We start from the raw sequence: 19,384 nt of genomic DNA on the forward strand, positions 1-19,384 counted from the left end.
ATATGAAATATGTGTCAAATGTATCCCTCATGAATGATATGAAGTAGGCATAATCAGTTTTTGGCAGACTGGCTTTTATATATCCTTTATTTACTCAGTTAAAGAAAAAAAAAAGTCTCATTGACATTAAAAATGACTTTTCCAATATTGGTCTGGCAGAAATTGCAACAAGTATAACAACACTTCTATAAAGATATTTTAGGTGGCCAAATGTATAATATGGGTGAAATAATACATAAAAACACTTGAAGAACAGGTAATTTCTCAATTTTATATATAACTGCTTTGTAAATCCTGTTCACTTAAGTCTACCAACATAAGTAAAGTCATCACACATGGGAAAAAAACGTTGGAAATCAGTTTTTGGCACAACAAAGGAGCAGGCCTTATCTGACCATGAAACTGCTAATCAGACAGTTTTTATGAGCTTTGCAGATGAGCTGTTAACAACTCTGGGGCATGCATTCCCGAAAAATAAGTAAAAACTACTATTCCAATTTTCCTCAAAGAAAATGACAACATTAAAAAACAAAAACCTCTTTGATGTAAACAATATCAGCTCACACCCCCAAATCAGTCTGACTGGAACTTTCTAAGAAACATATGACTAATTTATCACTGAGGCATTGCCTTGTATTACCAACCAATGTGACGTGGACGACACGCTAATGAACCAAAGCGTGTGTTTAAAAAATAAAAACAAGAGTCAAACTGAGCGGAGAACAGCGGTGGTATCGACAGAGCCATATGTTTACATCCTTGGCACTTGACTAGCGAGCGGAACAGGGAAGTTTAACAGATAGCTTAGCTTGCTAACTTCAGTGTACATTCAAAGCGGCTCGCTGAAAGCCTGAAACCGTAAATATGGCGCGAGTGTTGCTGAACGGATGTGACTATAGTGAATGAAAAGGTGTTGAGTTTACGTTGGCTTCGTTATTTCGGTGTGGCTATTACTTTAGCTAGCTAGCTAGAAAAGGTAAGCTACTAGCTAGCAAAGTAGGGAAGCTTGCCGCTCCACCAAAACTTCGCTCTCATGCGCTACAAGTAGTTAACTGCTCCGACTATAACTCACCTTTTACAAGACTGCCGCACTCCTTACCGCAGCACCATTTAAAACAGCGGACAACGCACACTGAAAACTTTTCAACCGTACGCAGGTTGGCTGACATACATGTCACATCGCCAAATTACGTTACTTTATCACCTTCTGCTTTCTGGTAAAGCAGCAGTTGTTGACCCGTATAATAAACGAATACGCATTTAAAACAACTTCCGGTGTCGTATTTCAAAATAAGAAAGTCCATAGTAATAAGTCTAATAAAAATTTCAGATTTCATTGTATTTCCTGCTGTAGTTTATCATTAAGTCAACAATTCATTTTAAGCCTAAATACAGCTACAACATGCATCATTTCCGGTTGTATTTACGCTAACTTCAAACATATTTGCCAACTCCTGCCATTTCCAAGAACAGTCCCACCTGCATCCCGCACGCGGTTAGGTGTCAAACGCGGCTGCGCGAGCCTTAAAAATGGTCTTAAGGATTAAATCTGTAAACTTGCACCTTTCAATTGTTTGCCAACCGCCAATACAAATGTAAGAAAGAAAGAAAGAAAGAAATCTGTAAACGGAAAAGAGGAAGGCGGCACTTTGGGGCAGTGGCGTGAATGGTCGTTAATATTCACCTTTATTTAAGGTGAGCTAATTGTACATAAATACCTCTTATAAGGAAGCTGCAGTTAGTCTATTAGTTCCATTACCGAGACTGGGACATGCAGAACATAAACAATCCTTGTTAGCCAGTAAGCTGAGGCACCTGGTTACGTGTAGAAATGTTCAAAAGAAATGTTTTCCACCGCTGCTCGGGCTGTTGTGTGGCCATGTAGAGTCTGAAATTATTACCTTTCATGCTGTTATTTGATTAATGGCAGATTATGTAAATACCTAATTGTGATGTTTATTTTTACTCCCTTTAGTACTGAACGTCCTCCTCCTGGTATCATTTTGACATGTAAAAATAAGGAAATGTGTGTTTGTTTTATGTCTTGCTGTAACGATGCTTCTTGGCATTAAATCTTACACTGTTGGAAAGCCTGTTTATTTTTTTTAACAGAGCCACATTTGTGGGTTGGTCCCATGAAAAATTGCCAGCTCTTCTCTGCCAGTACAAAACAGCTCATTTTTGGCTCATGTTTTGAGCTTCTAGTACCTCATGGGCTGACAATCAGGTGCCTGACTGTCAGGATCTATGAGCATGGACCCTGCTACAGCGGTCAGTTGGTGTCTACTGGTGGATGCCACGTTTGACTAATGTGGATAGGGCGAATGCCACAGGGCAACTTCAATATTTTCTTCCAACAAATAAGTTGCTGCATTATTTGGAGTGAGTACCATCTATAAATTGTAGGTCAAGTTCCAATGGGAGATGTCAGGGACAGGCCGTGACGTTTGCATCCCAAGAAGATAATTTCCTCCCTGTGTCAGTACTTGGGACCTGTAGGCAGTCTTCTACAGATTTGCAGTCAAGGATTGCAGGACAATATGGCCCACAGTCAGACAATCCAGAACGGACTACACAAAGCCAATCTTTGGCCTCACAGGGCTGCCAGGAGGCCTGCCATGACTGCCCTTCCTAGTCAGGCCTGCTTGCACTGGTGTCAGCAACATGTCACTGGAAGCTGAAAAAGTGGAGGGATGTTATGTTCAGCACTGAGTCCAGATTCTGCCTACCTATTGTGCACTCTCCACACAACAGCGAAAGGTCAAATCAAAGCAAGCAGGAACAAACATTGAAGGTTGTTAAGCTAACAAATCTTTAGAGATACTCAGAACTACTTTTTTTTGCATCCCTAAGATCCAGGTGTGGAGGTATGTAAGGACGACACAAGAGCTCGTCACATTTTTCTCCAACTTTATTCTCAGCTTACTAAACTGATTTCACAAGGAGGCAAAACATCCCTTAGAACCCAGAAACATCATTCTTCCCATTTCCCTTCTCGCTGGGTGTGAGTGGAGTCCCCTGGTGGTCCGCCACACAGATTAAGCAATACATGTGTGTAAATATAGACTAGAATGCATTTATTTCTGTAGGAGTGATGAGTTAATCTAGTTATTAAACTTTTATAAGTTTATTCTTAACAAAGCTGCCTCAACCCTGTGCTGTGCTATTGTTTTCTAGAATACTTCAGGTACATTTTGCTGTCTCAAAGTGAGCGTGCAGAGAGGGTCTGACTATGTGTGGAAATCTGCTTGGGTTCTATCCAGTCGTTAAGTCTGACGTCACTAGCCGTGTCTGGGCCTAAACTCCGCTGCAGGTCCATATATCAAACAATCACTATGGCATTACTGAGAGTTGAAAAACTGTCTAAAGTCTTTCATCTTTAATAAAATGATCAGCGTTCTGCTCTACCAGGTGTAACAATTGAGTTTAACATCCAGGCATCCATGAAAACGGAATTTATGACATTTAACGGAGTTAGAAGTTAGCAGGAAGTTAGCTCGCTAGCTTCTATCTAAATACATTATAGCATGTCCTGACTGCGGGGTTTTGGAAACAAATTCAAACGTACAGCTCTGTTATCACTTCTAACATAAATGAAGACAGAAAACTAAACAGCAGTGACGTTTGTAGGGTTACTGAAGTTTGGCTAGCTGTAGCTAATGATGTGCTACGTGACTGCTAGCGACACAGCTATGTTAGCATAATATAAACAAGCTAACTTTTTTCCCACTGGATAAAAGTTAACGTGAGTGTTCTCGGTGGTCAGGAACAAATGTAATCGCACGGCAGGATGCTGTAAAAGGACCAAACTTCAGACAGGAGAACAACTGAGATAATCCATCCACAATACCAGATTAGTCATTCATATACTGCTGCATGGGCTGGGCTGTAGTTACATCCTAAGCTTTTAAAAACTGAGCTTAAATGAATGATTAGCGGTAATAAAAGCCGAGGGAGGTCAACAGTGATCACTGACTGTTTTAGGAGCTTTTTGAGATTAAATAGAAGAAAATACAAAACATTAAAGATGTTAACAACACAAAAGCCATATTAAACGCAGACTACTTTAGGCCCGGAAGTAGGATTCATCACATCATCACTTAACGACCGGATTGTTAGCCAGGCTACTGTTAGCCTCTGTGCTATAACTAAGCTAGACTATTACACTCCCCATGAGTGTTATATTCTAAATTCATTTAGCAGATGTTAGCCAGTCCTCAGTGCCCAACAGTGACAACTGTTTGCAGTCTCAAATCACCTGAGAGACGGCTTATTTCATCATTTCAGAAGGTGGAGCAAACTGCAGTTCTCAGGAAGCAAAGAGTCCTGTAATTTCTGTCTAACTTATCTGCCACACCAGGGCTTTAGACTGACCTTTTGCTGTGTTTGCACTGGTGCGTCTTTCTTTTTTTCTGAGACGCACCAGTTAGGCGCACCCAAATTTTTCAACCACATTGCTTAAAATGACAGTTTTACGTGTGCACTTTTTGGGGGGGAATTGCTGTCCATACAGACACTATTAATTTGTAAATGGTTAACTAACAATCTTGTCAACACAAAGTTCTTTATTTGGAGCACATTTCTACAAGACAGATAAGTTACTGAAAAAGTGCTTGTGCTTAAAGAGTGTTGGCACTCTTTGGCAATATTGTAGACAATGTCAAACTTAATCATCACATCGGCTCCTCTGACGCCCTGTTTGCTGCTGCTGAAAGGCAGCGTTAGAGGGGACACTTGGGCAGTTATCGCAGCATATAATGTGTTTTCTGGATACACTGCTGCTTTTTCAGCACTCAGAGATTGATGGCTCCATGTCAGAGCTGGCTATGAACTTCAGACGGATCAGGCCTTAACAAAAAGTTATCAGTAGTTCTTTTCATCTTTACTATTACCCACAGCTACATCCACTCTGTCGGGCCTAGGCTGCTCATGAGGGCTGGGTATCGTCACTGATTTCTATAATCCATTTGATTCCAATTCACGAGGTCCCGATTCGATTTGATTTTGCCTCAGACAGTCAGAAATATTATAATTCTGATCATTTATCAGTACTGATACTGTGAGACTTCATCAGAGGAGTGAGCATCACAGCAGAGGCCTTTGTGTCAAAGTGACTGAGGATAAAACAGAAAAACATGAAGGAGATTTTCCAGGTCTGGCTTTTTATAGCAGATAACCTTAAAAAAGTTTAAATTTCATCAGTATTGAACAGCAGAAATTAGGCTTTCTTGTCCGAGGTCATTTAAGTAAAGCTAAAAAAAAAGACAGCGGCCGACAGCGCTGTAAACAACGGTAGACTGATGGGTAATAAGCGAATGATTAATGCAGAAAACAGAGTTTTGAGATGAAACTGTTCTTGAAGTACAGAGAGAGCTGTGCATGAAGTGTGATTTTTATCGTGCTGGAAGGAAAACAGCCAAAGTCAGAGGGAGTTCATGACGATGTTTATCAAATGTGAAACGTAGTTTGGATCTTCTTTTGCTGCTGGTTCAGTGAGTTTTGGTTGGAGAGAGATAAAACCATCAGAATCTAGCGCAAAAAAGACGTAAACACAGCGTGGACCTGACGCATCAGAGTCGGTGAGCTGTCGGTTTTCAGCCCCGACGGCGTGTCCGTGTAACGGCTGTCGGGGCTGAAAGCCGAGAAAGAGAAAGCTGATGCGTCGGGTCTGTGTTTACGTCTTTGTGTGGAGTCCGTTACCTGCTCTCATTTACTGCTTGGTGGTTGTTGAAATAGTTTAGAGAGCTTGAACCTGAGATTCTGGCGTTTCTGGCAAAATACATTTATATTTAAAAGTCGAATCAGGATTTAATGAATCGATGTCGCTTTATTCAAGCTACTCACCTCTCTACCCACCTGCACTTTCAAACGTACACGAAGGACTACGGTAATATCTGGACCACGGCCAATCAGAGAGGTCCCGTCCCTGACTATCTCTGATTGGTTTAGACCACGATAGGGGCATAATGTGTGTCTGTTGTTGACCACACAGAGACTTTCAGAGTTGCAGAGAATTTTATTTAATTTTTTTTGCTCAAAAAGTTGGTCGCACCGGTGTGACCTAGGATTTGTTTTTAGCCCTGCACACTGAATCTTGACTCTTTAGACGTCTGTAAAATCCTCCCTAACAGGTATACGGTATGCAGTGTGTGTGTGTGCGTTTGTGCAATTTATAAATGATATATTACTTAAGATATTCCAACTGTGTTCTATATTACAATACAAATCAGGATTTTGTTAAATGTGTAATTTGTGGGATAAAGAAAACAATGTTGGTGCTATATGTGACAGAGACCCAGCTGGATGTCTTCATTCAAGCAGGGATGGCCCTCTCTGGCTTGGCCAACCCTGCACAGGCGTGTGGCCTCCTGTCTGGACCGAAGATATCCACCAGAGCTCAAATACATGTTTGAAGATATTTTGGAATCTTTAATTTAAAAAACTCTCATCCAAGGCACAAACTCTGAAAAACAAGCTTTGGATAAGTTGAACAAGCCAACGGGAGCCAGCACCCTTATTAGGTTTTAGACGCTTATAAAAAGAGAGGTAATAATTCAGTTTGCTTGAAATTTTTAAAAACACGTTTCCTCTTGTAAACAGAGTTATGCAAAAGTCTTGAACCACCCATTTCCTTGTTTTTGTGAGTGAAATGATAAATAGGTGTCATGGCCCGTTTATGTTCTGTTTCTGGGTTTAATAGTATGCTGAGTTAAACTCTTTGAGTGTTTTATGTTTGGTTTTCTTGAGGTTGTAGCTCTCAGGTCCTTAGCCCATCATGTTTCATGATTTGAATCCTGGGTTGTGTGAAATCCCAGAAATAAAGACAAAGTGAATCTGTGAACTAAGCTGTAGGTCTGTTAGGTCATGTTGTGGTGACCCTCGGGTTGGGGGATTTGTGTTCATACTGGAGTGCAACATTAAAACCAAGATAGACAAGAAAAGTTTTACAGCCATCAGGTGCTCAGTTTAGAAAAAAGAGAAAAGAAGAGGAGGAGAAATGAGCAACAGATGCAGGTAAGCAGATGTGTGATTGGATAATGGCAGGTCATCCTGAACCAATCAGAATCAGAATACTTTATTAATCTCTAAGGAATTGATGTGGGTTACAGTTGCTCCAAGAAGAAATGGTAACAGTAACAGACTAAACTCCAAACAATACCTTATGTTACAGATTTTACACATTTAAGAAACAGCACTAATATATATACATACACTAATATATATATATATATATATATATATATATATATATATATATATATATATAGTTCACTCAATTAGAAATATCAAGGATTAACAGAGGTGATTATAAATAAATATCAAGAAAATTGACGAGAATATTCCAGAGTAGAAAAGAGCGTGTGTTCAGCACAACAAGTGTTATGTTAATGTACAATCCTTAATATGTGTGTGTGTGTGTGTGTGGGGGGGGGGGGGGGGGGCAGAGGGAGTGTTCGCCCAGGGCACCAGACAGGCTAGGACCGCCACTGCTCATTGTTGTTTTCTGCTCATGTTCTCAGTTCTAGTGCTCAGGTTTCTGTTACCTTGGCTTCCCCATGTTCCACGTTTCATGTTAAGTTGCTCTTGTCTTTGTGCTCAATGACAGAGAGATGTGTGCCGTGGACGTCCACCTCCTGCTCCGCCAGCACCGAAGTCTTGGTCGCTTCAAGTTGGAGTACTCCGCTTCACTCCTGCCCGCGCTTCCCAGCCACGGCCCGCCGTACTGCGGGCTGGAGGCTAAGCTACCTGGCTCATCAGCTTCCTCTTCCTGGAGGAAGTGGCGCTCCCGCCGCTGTCCCTCAGTGGCTGATATAATATGATATATTGAGCCAAATACTATTGTTCTCATGCTCCTCCTGAGATGGTTATAATTAAAGACAATAATCACGCCTCAAAAGCTGTTCAGACTGTTTATTGTGAACCTGTTGACACTGCTCCTTCTGAGCCTCGACTCGTTCTCTCTGAGACTGTCAACTCAAAGACTGTATTTTCAAAACCTGCTCATTGTGGTGGATAAAGTTTAAAAATGATGTTTGCTGAGTCAGTCTGTTCTCAACCGCCACCTCTCTCCGTGTTTCTGTTCCCGGGGCAGCCGCGGTCCAGCCTTCCCCTGCACACATCAGTCTCCCAGGTGAGGGGGGGCTAGGGCCAGGCTGTTCCCTGCTCTGGCTCCCAGGCCGGCGGAAGCTCCACCCATCCCGCCGTTTCTGGTGCCTGTTCCGGCTCCCATGACCCAGCTTACTCCTGCTCCCGTACCTACTCCTTGGATGGGAGTGGGTCCAGTACTCCCTCGTGTCCACTGGGGGCTCTGTAGAGACGTCCGTCCACCAGATCAACCAGCCACTTAACCACCTGTGGCAGCCACGGCGCCTCCGGTGCAACCACCAGCTCAACCACCTGCGGCTGCCATTCCAGTTTTGTGTTTCTTGGTGCCAGCAATAAAGCTGTCTTTTGAGTAAAGTTTCTGTCCTCCATTCCTGCCTGCTGCACACAGCAATCCTGACCATGGCGTTGTAATTCCTTCAGGAATTGTTCTCCAAGCTTCGTGAAGGACAGTCAAAGCTCTTCTTTGAATATTTCTGCGATTTAGTTGGTCTCTGTCAAGATGACCCCACACAGTTTAATGCTGAGCTGCAGAGGCCTATCAGTGAGTGGGTTCATGTGTGTGTGGGTTTATCTTAGCATGCTCTTACTGCATTGGCGGTGCATTTGGGATCATTGTCATGAAGACAAATGACGCTGTTGCCGATTAGAGGCTGCAGATGATGCAACATGGTGGATCAAAATCTGATGGTACAGCACTCCATCACATCTATAGCCACTGATTGTCAGTCCAGTTCTTGTGTAATGTGGCACAGCTCAGCCTTTCCCCCCATTTTCCTTCCTGAAGAATGGCTTCTTGACACAATCCTTCCACTGAGACGTTTCTGATGAGGCTTCAGTGAACAGTAGATGTTCACTGAAGCCTCATCATCTTAGCTGAAGGGCCATCTCTCAGGTCTGTGCAGGATCCTCCTTCTTAAGGGCGTGACTTTGAGACGCCGTTCTGCTGTAGATAGTTTACAGCTAATGAACAGCATCTGCTGTAAACTATAGCAGATCTATTCTCCACTGGTTCAATTTTTTCAGACTTTTTAAGGACACACTGCACACGATCCTGAGATGTGCCAAGTTTTCAGATAATAGCTCTTTGTTGGAGTAAAAATGCAAGTTTATACTTTTAAACTGTTATTTTTGGCATTTTTGATTCACATGACATGTGACAGGCTGCTGGTAACAAAGTGCTGACATATAAAGTTAAGAATTGTTTCTTTCCCAGGGAGGCCCCTTCATTGTCCATTTTTAAAAAAAAACACGTCTTAAAACCCGTTTTTATTCTGTGACAGTCTGACCCTGACTTTACTGCTTCAGTCTAATCTAATGTGGACCCACTGTAGTGGTTAACTATCTCCAAGCTGCCTTTTCTGTCTCCTGGAGAAAATTGTATATTCCCAATTGATTTTATTCTTTTTAAATGAGAATGGTATCTTAGAGGTCTTCCAGTCAGGTTTTAAAAACCTCCATAATATCCTGAGTGACACTGAAAAACTAGTTCATGCATTTATTACTTCCAGGCTGGACGACTGTAATTCATTATTATCAGGAAGTCCTAAAAACTCCCTGAAAAGCCTTCAGCTAATCCAAAATGCTGCAGCAAGAGTCCTGACAGGGACTAGAAAGAGAGCAGATTTCTCCTGTTTTGGCTTCCCTTCATTGGCTTCCTTCTGTGGAACCAGCTTCCAGTTTGGATTCAGGAGACAGACACTATCTCTACTTTCAAGATTAGGCTTCAAACTTTCCTTTTTGCTAAAGCATATAGTTAGGGCTGGACCAGGTGACCCTGAATCCTCCCTTAGTTATGCTGCAATAGATGTAGGCTGCCGGGGGATTCCCATGATGCATTGAGTTTTTCCTTTCCAGTCACCTTTCTCACTCACTATGTGTTAACAGACCTCTCTGCATTGAATCATATCTGTTATTAATCTCTGTCTCTCTTCCACAGCATGTCTTTTATCCTGTCTTCCTTCTCTCATCCCAACCGGTCGCAGCAGATGGCCCCGCCCCTCCCTGAGCCTGGTTCTGTTGGAGGTTTCTTCCTGTTAAAAGGGAGTTTTTCCTTCCCACTGTCGCCAAAGTGCTGCTCATAGGGGGTCATATGATTGTTGGGTTTTTCTCTGTATCTATGAAGCACCTTGAGGCGACTTTTGTTGTGATTTGGCGCTATATAAATAAAATTGAATTGAATTGAGTCAGCACTCTTAAAGGTTTTTAATGATATCTTCCTTACCTGTGATTCTAATCATGTTGTTCTTGTCTTCCCTGACCTAACAGCTGCTCTTGACACTGTAGAACACAAGATTTTACTGTCTCATTTCACCATCTTGCAGGCATTCATGGTACTGTTTTGAATCGGTTTAGGTCTCATCTTTCTGACAGAACTTTCTGACTTTTTAGGGTACGAGTCCTTCTCCGCTGCTCTCCTGTTTGGGGTCCCGCAGGGAATGGACTATCCTTCCACTGTCATGCTGACGACTGCCAGCGTTATCTGCCTCTGAAGCAGAAAGCTGCCTCCTGTATTAACTCCCTAACATGGTGGACTGATGTTGCCTTTATTAATTCATCTCTGTTTGTGCGACTGGTTTAGCAGTGGTTTTGAGTGTCACATTTGCTGTGAGTCACTGGCTGTGATGTTGTTGGATTAGTTGAAGGCAGGTGTATTTGATTACACCGATGCCCTGTCTACTTACAGCCTACACTACAAACACTGCTGTGATATTTTTCTCTCTGTGCAGGTATGAAATATGACCTGATCTGTTTATGGCGGATAGTTTGTCTCTGTGCAGGCCAACACCTACAGTATGCTTCAGAGTGGAGTGTCTGAGGCCGGAGTGATCACTGGCCTCCTTGGGTCTTGGAGGACACCTGCTGGTCCCTGTTAAAGTGGACTGTGTGCTTTTTATTCTGTACTCAAGTAGGACACTGGACTATTTTAGCCTTCATGTCTGGATCATTGTATTAATGATTTTGTAGAATTTGACCGTCATGCTGCACTTGTTACACTTGGATGGCCCTGAACAGCCCCTGTGATTCCTCCTCTGTTCATTTGGGACCCCTGGCAGAGTATTTTAAACTTGTTGTTACTAACTTGGGTTTTAAGATGGACAGTGATTTTTGAACTCAAATTAGGGCTACTGCCAAGTTCTTATCATTTAAGGTGCTTGGCAAAGCCTGGTTTTCCTCCAGGCAGACTCCATTGGCTGCCTGTATGTATGGTTTGTTTTGTTGTTGTCGTTTTTTACCTGAGCTTCATCCGTACTCGGACCCCAGGGTTTTCAGGTCAGCTGATGAGCTCCTCCTCGGGTCCAAGAGGAAGCTCAGAGGGGGCGGGGCCTTCTCTATTGCTGCTGCTAACCTCTGGAATAACCTGCCCCTGCACATTAGAGAGGCCCCTTCACTGTCCAGCTTTTAAAATGCATCTTAAAACCCCTTTTTATTCCTTGGTGTGTGACACACTTTGGCCCTGTTTTTACTGCTTCAATGGGGGGGGGGGGGGGGGGGGGGTCATATCAAGTGTACAGCACTTTGTTTTCAGCTGTCTGAAAGTGATATATAAATAAATTGAAGAGAAGTTGTCTGTGGTTCGTCCTTTGGACTGAAATCGAGTGAAAAAGTAACACAAAATGTTTCAGAAACGAGGATTATCTGGGATCTCACCGGCTAACATGTTAGCAAACATCAGACTCGAACGCCACAGACGCTGAGCTCGAGGTTTCAAAACGGGACTCTTTACTGTATGTTAAAATATCAGTTATTTTTAAACAATATTTTTATATTGACTGTAAAAGACAAATATAAGCAATGAAAGTTTGCAATTTCTACGTATAAAAGTCACTACCCTTAGGTTTTTATAACATTCATACATTCATAGCAATGAGGCAGATGTTAAGGAAAAATACATTTAGTGTCTGTTACAATGCGGTACCCGATACGATTGATTAAATGGGAAGTTGAGAGCTTTTCAAATCCTACATGTGGTGTCTTTGAAAAACCAACATTTCTGTGTGCTCACAAAGTGAGATGTTCAATGTTATTTAATCCAGATTCATCTCCTTTTAGCGCTTTAACTCAGCTCTCCACAGAACAGAGAGCAGCACAGGAAACCAGGTGTTTGCTTTACCAACATCTGTATTCGTCTGTACAACAGTGTCAGACATCCTCAGCACAAAGTGATGCTCGAGTAATTCTGTGGCATGTAGACAACAGCTGAAGAAAGTTTAGTATAAAAAACCAACAGGTTGAAAGATTAAAGGGGAAGAACTAGTTATAACAATAACGTTGGATGCTGTTAACTCTGCCGTCATCGGTGGTCAATTTTGTTATCTGAGTAAACGAATCTAATTGAAACTACAATGTTGATATTTGTAATATTTTCTGTCTATAAGTTCATTTAACAATAACACTACTTGTTACACAAAGTACATAAAATTTGATACAAGAAAGAAAATGTTATATAAAATGTTGCTCTGAAGGATTTTATTGCACTAATTTAGCATCAATCTTGTTGGAGTTACTGGAGCTAAAAAGCTGAACTCTGTAAAATGTAACCAGTGAATGTTTGTCATGAAAACAATGTTTTTAATGTATCCTGATTAAGTTTTAGATGGAAATATGGTGGCATAATAAAACCCATTCAGTGAAGTAGAACAGATTATTTTTGAGTGTGTTGCAGCTGTTGATGGTTCCTTTTACACGCTTCTGTTTGTTTAATGAATGAACTGTTAAAATACTCATATGTGTTGTTTCCTCAGACTTCAATCTTTCAATCCAATAAACGACACCAAACAAGAGCCAGTAGCAGAAAAATAGAACAGAATAGAAAAGACCTTTATTGTCATTGTACATGTATAAAGAAAAATGTGCCTTTTTATGTACGTGTTCTGTTCTGTTTTGGCAGATTTGGCAATTTAGTTTTTCATAGGCACAACCGACATCCTCACCTCTGCTGCTCAACTCACGAATGCATTCTCCCTTCAATGAGCCATGTAAGGAGAAATGAACAGGCTAAGAAGCATCTCCCGACAAAGAAGTCACTGACCAAACAAATGTCCTAATTTATTGTGCAGTTTTCACACACAGGATATAATATACATATAATATATATGAATAAATGATGGTGCCCTTGCATTTCAAATTCTGTAATATCGATGTTTTAGTCGTTTTTAAATACAAGAGCAGCAGAAACTGTTCAATAAAGACAAAGAAGCTGTGAACCAAATAGCATTTTAATGAAATCATTAGTGGTTAAGCAAAGTAACATTACAAAGGAAACAAAAGCAAGGAAACGGTTAAGTGTGAAGAACATTTGTTCCATTGGCACAGGCGTCAGTGCAGCTGCATGTTGTTACTGCTCTCACAGACATGGCATTGTTTCCCCTTTTACTGGTTTGAGCATCAAATCACCAAAGGTCTCAGCTGTACATCGACAATGCTAAAATATTTCAGCCGTCCTTACATATAAATGTCATTTGTTGCAAGCTGTGCAAACATCACAATTGTTTGACATGTAATGAAGAAGCGCAGGCAGCAGCGCACTGGCTGTGATTCACATTATATACAAAGATGAACAGGAAATGGTGATGGCTCTGGGAACTAAGCTTTGACAAACACTGCAGAAACCTGTGGGAACAGTTACATGAAGCTCTCTTAGCATCATTTGTCATGTATTTGTAGCCTTCTGGCTTCTGGCCACGCCCCCTGCCCTTACCACAGAACACCTGTAGAAATATATGATGAATGAGCTACAGAGATGCAGTCAGAGCAGAACATTCAAACGCAAATCAACATAAATTCTCGACTTTTAAAAAGAGCTGTTGGTTTTATTGGTGAACGCACGTGTAGAGGAAAATATGATGAAATGACCGGACACTAGGGGGCAGTGTCAGCCTGCAGCAGTCACATAAAAGCTCCAGAGAGCACGCAGTGATTGTAAAAGCTGAGGATGCGTTGGTCCTTGTGGCAGCTTCTTTACCCAACTCATATCAGACAATAAAAAATGACAGAAGACGTTTTTCAACACAGGAGACGATCACTCAAAGAAATGTAATGGACCTAACTACCTTCATTTTCATAACGGTTGTTGTTTGGGACAAATGGCCGCACGATGTTCTGCAAAAACAACAAAGACACAGCGAGTCTACTACAGTCTGTCAGCAGTAAGAACATTAGCCTGATATAAAACGTGATCACATACAAATACACAAATACTCAACAATAACTTGCCATCATTGTGCTTCTAAGTAAAGAGTAAATTAAGCAGAATACTATAACATTAGTAAGTAGAGACGGTGGAAGGACTAGCATAGCATGTGTGATACTTGATATTTCTGGATAAGCGTGAATATTTACTCTGTGAATTTATCATTTATCAGTCGGGAATCTGCAGCCCGACATCCTTTAAACAAACTTTTCTCTAGCTGTGAGTCAGACTGAGAAAAAGGGACACTTTCTAAGAATAATTCAGACCTGCTCACAACAAACTTTCATCTTCTCCCCTTTATCCTGGTCTTTGCTCATGATCGTCTCCACCTTTGGAAATCTGAGAGGAATGTCACATATTCCTTTGGATAGTGATTCTTAAGCCATAATATGTAATCAAATAAAGGAAAAAATATAACTTGTTGTAGTCTTAATAACAGCGCAGCCTTTAGCACGTGGCCCATAAAAAGGACCTTTTGGGGGAGGGGCCTCTGTAGATCACCTTATAGAGCGGAAAAGCCAAATGTGTTAGCACTCTTCATGGTTATAGCTCCAGGCTTTCCTCTCTGTTCTCAGGTGCTACTTTTAAAAACACAAAGACTGACTCTGACTGTGACTGCAGAGCAATCAGGGCCAGTGAGCTTTGAAGCAGGCAGACATGCAGGTGAGATGCAAACAGAGGTCAGTTAAAAACATCACCGGCCTCCTGCAAAAGCTCTGACTTAGTTTAGTTGTGTTTACAATGGTTCTGTTTTGTGCAGAGAATGATTACATCTGTTTGAATGCTCACTTTCTTTAGGCTGAATTCTTGTCTTGGGCACCACCTGTCGGATAATCTGGGAATTACACGTTCCCAGAAAGCATTTTTGTGAACACGATGTTGTCTTAACTGGCTGGAATAATGGCCGAAATCAAAATAATAATAATAATAATGATACCCAGGTTGTAATTAGCCTCATAATTTTCTGTGGTATCTTAATCTTAATGCTAACAATGATTTTGTTAGCATCTGCTTTATATCTTTAATCGCTATCTCTGTCTCTGTCTTCGTGCTCCTGCAAAGCATCGTGGCTGTCCTCCTCTTCGTCCTCATCAGCCTCTTCCTCATCACCACCTCCATTCATCATTTCCATCTCCACCTCCACGCCTCCTTCCTCAGCCTCCACTTCACTGAAGGGCTCGGGATCCTGTGACACCTCGACCATCTCGGTGCCTTGCACCACTTCAACAGCACCCTCGCGAATCTTTTTGACGTGGAAGGTGAAGGGGGGCACTTTGTACACGGCGGTCTTGGACCGGGCATAGACCACGTGGTCTGGTGTGAAGGCTTTCTTCATCTTGTCGCTGGACGTCTTCATCTTCTGCTTGTGCTCAGGGTTGACGCTCATGCGTGTCCCGAGTTTTCCCATCTTCTTCTCAATGTTGTGGCGGGTCTTCTCCAGGTTTTCCTTGGTCTTCTGCTTGGTCTTTTCTAAATTCTCCTTGGTTCTTTGCCTTGTCTTTTCCAGGTTCTCCTTTGTCTTCTGCTTGGTCTTCTCAAGGTTCTCCTTGGTTTTTTGTCTGGTCTTCTCCAGGTTCTCTTTGGTCTTTGCTCTGGTCTTATCCATCTTCTCCTTTGAGAAAACAGTTTTCAGGGTTTGTACACGCTGCAGGCTGCTGCGCTTGATGCGTTCGGCGCGAGTCTCCTCGATGGCCTCCTCGATCTCCAAACCCTCTTCATCCGACGAGAGGTCCACGTGAGGCTTGTCTGCCTTCTCTCCTTCTTCTCCCTCTTCTCCGGGCTCTTCCACAGCTTCTTTGAGCTCGAGCAGACTGCCTCCTCTGCTTCCCGACACAGACTCGGAAACCTTCATGGATTTTGAAATGCTGAGTTTCGAGGGAACTTTCACTTCATCCTGTGGAGAAAAGCATAAAAAGAAAAGCATAATCGTGACATTATTTCTTCTGATAGAGGTTTTGTTAACGTAGCTGAACACATTACTGACATATTATCACATTTTAAGGCTGATAGTGTGTCTTGTTACCAGAGATGGGCAGTAACGCGTTACTTGTAACGCGTTACTGTAATCCGATTACTTTTTTCAAGTAACGAGTAAAGTAAGGGATTACTATTGCAAAAACAGTAATTAGATTACCGTTACTTTCCCGTAGGAACGCTGCGTTACTGCGTTACTAAAACCGTGATTTTTTTGCGAGAATGTCTCATGACAGTGACGTAAGCGAGTGCGACGTTCGTGACAACAGCTGTGTGCAGATCAACAATGGATCATATATCGAGTGCAGAGAGAGTATGAGCGTGCAGCGTTTAAAGCGTGGAAGTACTGACCTTACTTTGAGTTTGATTCCATAAAAAGTGACAAAAACATTAGTGTCCGTTGTGCGTGGGAAGAAAACTTCTTTTTACAGCGAAAAACCTCTAAACTTCTGAGCAAACACCGAGTAGCTACGACGTAATGGGAAACTCACAGAGAAACTCGCGGATTCTTCCACTGACCGCTGCACACCTGCACCAGGGTAACCCTCCGCCTACCCCACTCCTGCTTTACAGGTGAAAATAGAGCAACAGGACCGCTAGTCTTTGACTTTATTTATTTTCTGCTGTGTTTTACTTGCATCTATTTGAAAGACTGAGTGTAAACACACAAAATATTTTATTTTATGTGCTGGAATGTGCAGAAAATAGGTTTAAATGTTAAACTAATTTCTTCCAGTCAGAGAATGTTGCAGATAATTAAATGTTTGCTTGATGCATAAAGTTAAAAGATTAAAACTAATAAAACAAGTTTTAAAAAGAGACTTTTCCATTTGATTACATTTTGTATGATGATTATGTAGAAAAAGTAGAATTGGGCTGAAAGATCTATCACTTTATCACCTATTCAGGTTGTAAATCGTGTTTTTAAAAAGTAACTAAGTAACTAAGTAATTAATTACTTTTGAAAATAAGTAATCAGTAAAGTAACGGGATTACTTTTTTGGGGAAGTAATCAGTAATTAGTTACTGATTACTTTTTTCAAGTAACTTGACCAACACTGCTTGTTACATATCACAGTCCAGAGCAGTGTTGTGGCTCTGCTGGTTGGTGTATCCAGATTCATACAGGATGAATGTGGTGAAGTCACAAATTTTAGCTTTAGGAATATTGGTATAAGGAGTGGTATGTCTCTGCTATCAAGAAATGATTTATGTGTGTTTGTGCATTGTTCCTCTTTCTGTCGATGTGTGCAAGTACCCACAGGCTAACCAAGCCGGGCCGTGTGACTCACTTCAGGTTTTCCACACAGTGCAGCCATTAGAGGCCATCATAAACAGAAGATTCTGAGTGAAGACACGAAGCCGTCTCCGAGGAATGAAAGGAAAACGTTTGTGTGGGATGTGAGCTGTGACAAAAGGGGCAAACAGCATAATTACAGTGTGCGCACAAAGCTGCTCTGACCCTTCTGCTGCCATCATTAAGATGTGCTTAACACACATGCGGAGGGGAGGAGAGAGCTCCGGGACATTTGTGGTTGAACCATGTTTGTCTCTGCAGGCTGCTGCACGCTCTCATTCGCTGTCATATCGTGTTAACCTGGAAACTCTGCGTCATCGTCCTCCAGAGACGGGAGCAGTCGCAGCAGGAAGGTAGTGGGATTATTATTTCTGCATTCTGATATCGAGCTCGTCTACCACAGCACTCATTTGCTTCTGAATCATTGTGGTTTTATTACCTCATGACTTCTAGCACGCTGTCTGCAGGCGACATTCTGGAATAGCGGTCCCATCACTCTGCAGTGAGCTTTGCAGTTTCCGAACTTTACTTGTTTGGAATATTTTGTATGTGTGACCTGCCTCGCCTGACCCTGGCCCGCCCTGTAAAGCATTCCTGTACAGAAACACTTCACGCTCGCCTCCATAGTCATTCATTCCCCTCTCTGTTCCATCTTCCACCCACCATATCTTCCCTTTCTCAATAACATTCCAGCCAAGGGAGCCTATCTTTCTCTTTTCTCATAAATTCAGGCCTGCAAATGCAGGGATGGAAGAGAGGGTGGGGCTCTTCCTCTTTCCATCACGGCAACTTTGAATCCAGCTGGGCTCCAGACATGTACCTTGTGTACTGAATGTAGTACTTGCTGTATGTATTGTGTGTTTGTCTCCCCTTACGCCGCCTTTATTGTCAAAACAGGAACTCGGTGGGGCCGGGACAAAGGACTGGCAGGGATGGGGGATGGTCAGGTGAGGAAAGTGGAGATGCTTTTCTGCTGTCGTATGAAGCGAGTAATTGCACACATGGGATGATTCTAAGAGTCGTGGAAAACCATCTGGTCAGCAGGAAGATGATAGCATCAAAGTCTTAGCACTGAGAGCTAAGTGTGAGCATGTAGAGGAGGGGGGGTCTGCGTCCATTGTGTTCTGTTCTCGTGGTTTTATTGAGGTATTGTGCTGCAGTATCTTGGGTAAACTTGACCTTAGATGAGGGAGTTTGGCTTTCCTGCCGGGCGGGGGTGCTGGAAAATACCTGCCTAGTTACAATTCATTGTGTCTTAGGTTGAAGTCAAGGACAATGCAGTGGGTGCTGAAAATCACTTAGGCAGGTTAAACCTCGAGCCTGCAGGCACTTAAAATACTCCCAGGTACACTTCCAACACTTCCTTCTAATGACAACACACAATTTATTATTCCAGAAATAATTTGCATGTCCCAGTAAACAGTAGATTTGGTTTTCCAGATTCTAGGATGGACTTTTGTTTTATACAAACCAACAGCTTCTTTTGCTGTTTGCACCCAAATTCATCACATACATCAAGAGACGGCACAAATAGGTGCTTAAGTAAAAAAGTGTCATTCCACATATCTTTGTAATGACATTTTTACATATTTTATCAGAATCAGAATATTTGTAAATCCCCTATAGAAATGACGTATAAATAAACATCAGGATCCTTGCAGCCAGCAGAGAAGGTATTTTGCTGTGGTTAGGACACCATCTGAGCGATCACAGGACAGCAGCACTAGTTTGTACAAACGAATTCTTCTAATGATTTTTTTTATTCTGTAAATTCATTATAGATCTAACTGCACAGAGCGATATACAAGTAATGACAA

General features: G+C 42.0%; 2 protein-coding genes across 4 annotated transcripts in view; both read right to left on the reverse strand.

Annotated features, from left to right (window-relative positions):
- LOC146513274 (signal transducer and activator of transcription 5B-like) overlaps window positions 1-1,268 on the reverse strand; it is a 35,990-nt gene extending 34,722 nt beyond the window's left edge. For all 3 annotated transcript variants that reach the window (XR_014875849.1, XR_014875848.1, XM_085171354.1), the window contains exon 1: window positions 1,073-1,268. The gene's annotated coding sequence lies outside the window, so the exon portion shown is untranslated. The remainder of the gene's footprint in view (window positions 1-1,072) is intronic.
- Window positions 1,269-13,304: 12,036 nt separating this feature from the next.
- Window positions 13,305-19,384, reverse strand: part of cavin1b (caveolae associated protein 1b) — a 30,852-nt gene continuing 24,772 nt past the window's right edge. Inside the window, exon 2 of the mRNA XM_085171530.1 lies at window positions 13,305-16,190. Within this exon, the coding sequence (XP_085027656.1) occupies window positions 15,318-16,190 (873 nt within the window). The 3' untranslated portion in view covers window positions 13,305-15,317. The remainder of the gene's footprint in view (window positions 16,191-19,384) is intronic.

Source organism: Neolamprologus multifasciatus, chromosome 8 (assembly GCF_963576455.1).
Source record: "Neolamprologus multifasciatus chromosome 8, fNeoMul1.2, whole genome shotgun sequence".
NCBI classification, from domain to species: domain Eukaryota; kingdom Metazoa; phylum Chordata; class Actinopteri; order Cichliformes; family Cichlidae; genus Neolamprologus; species Neolamprologus multifasciatus.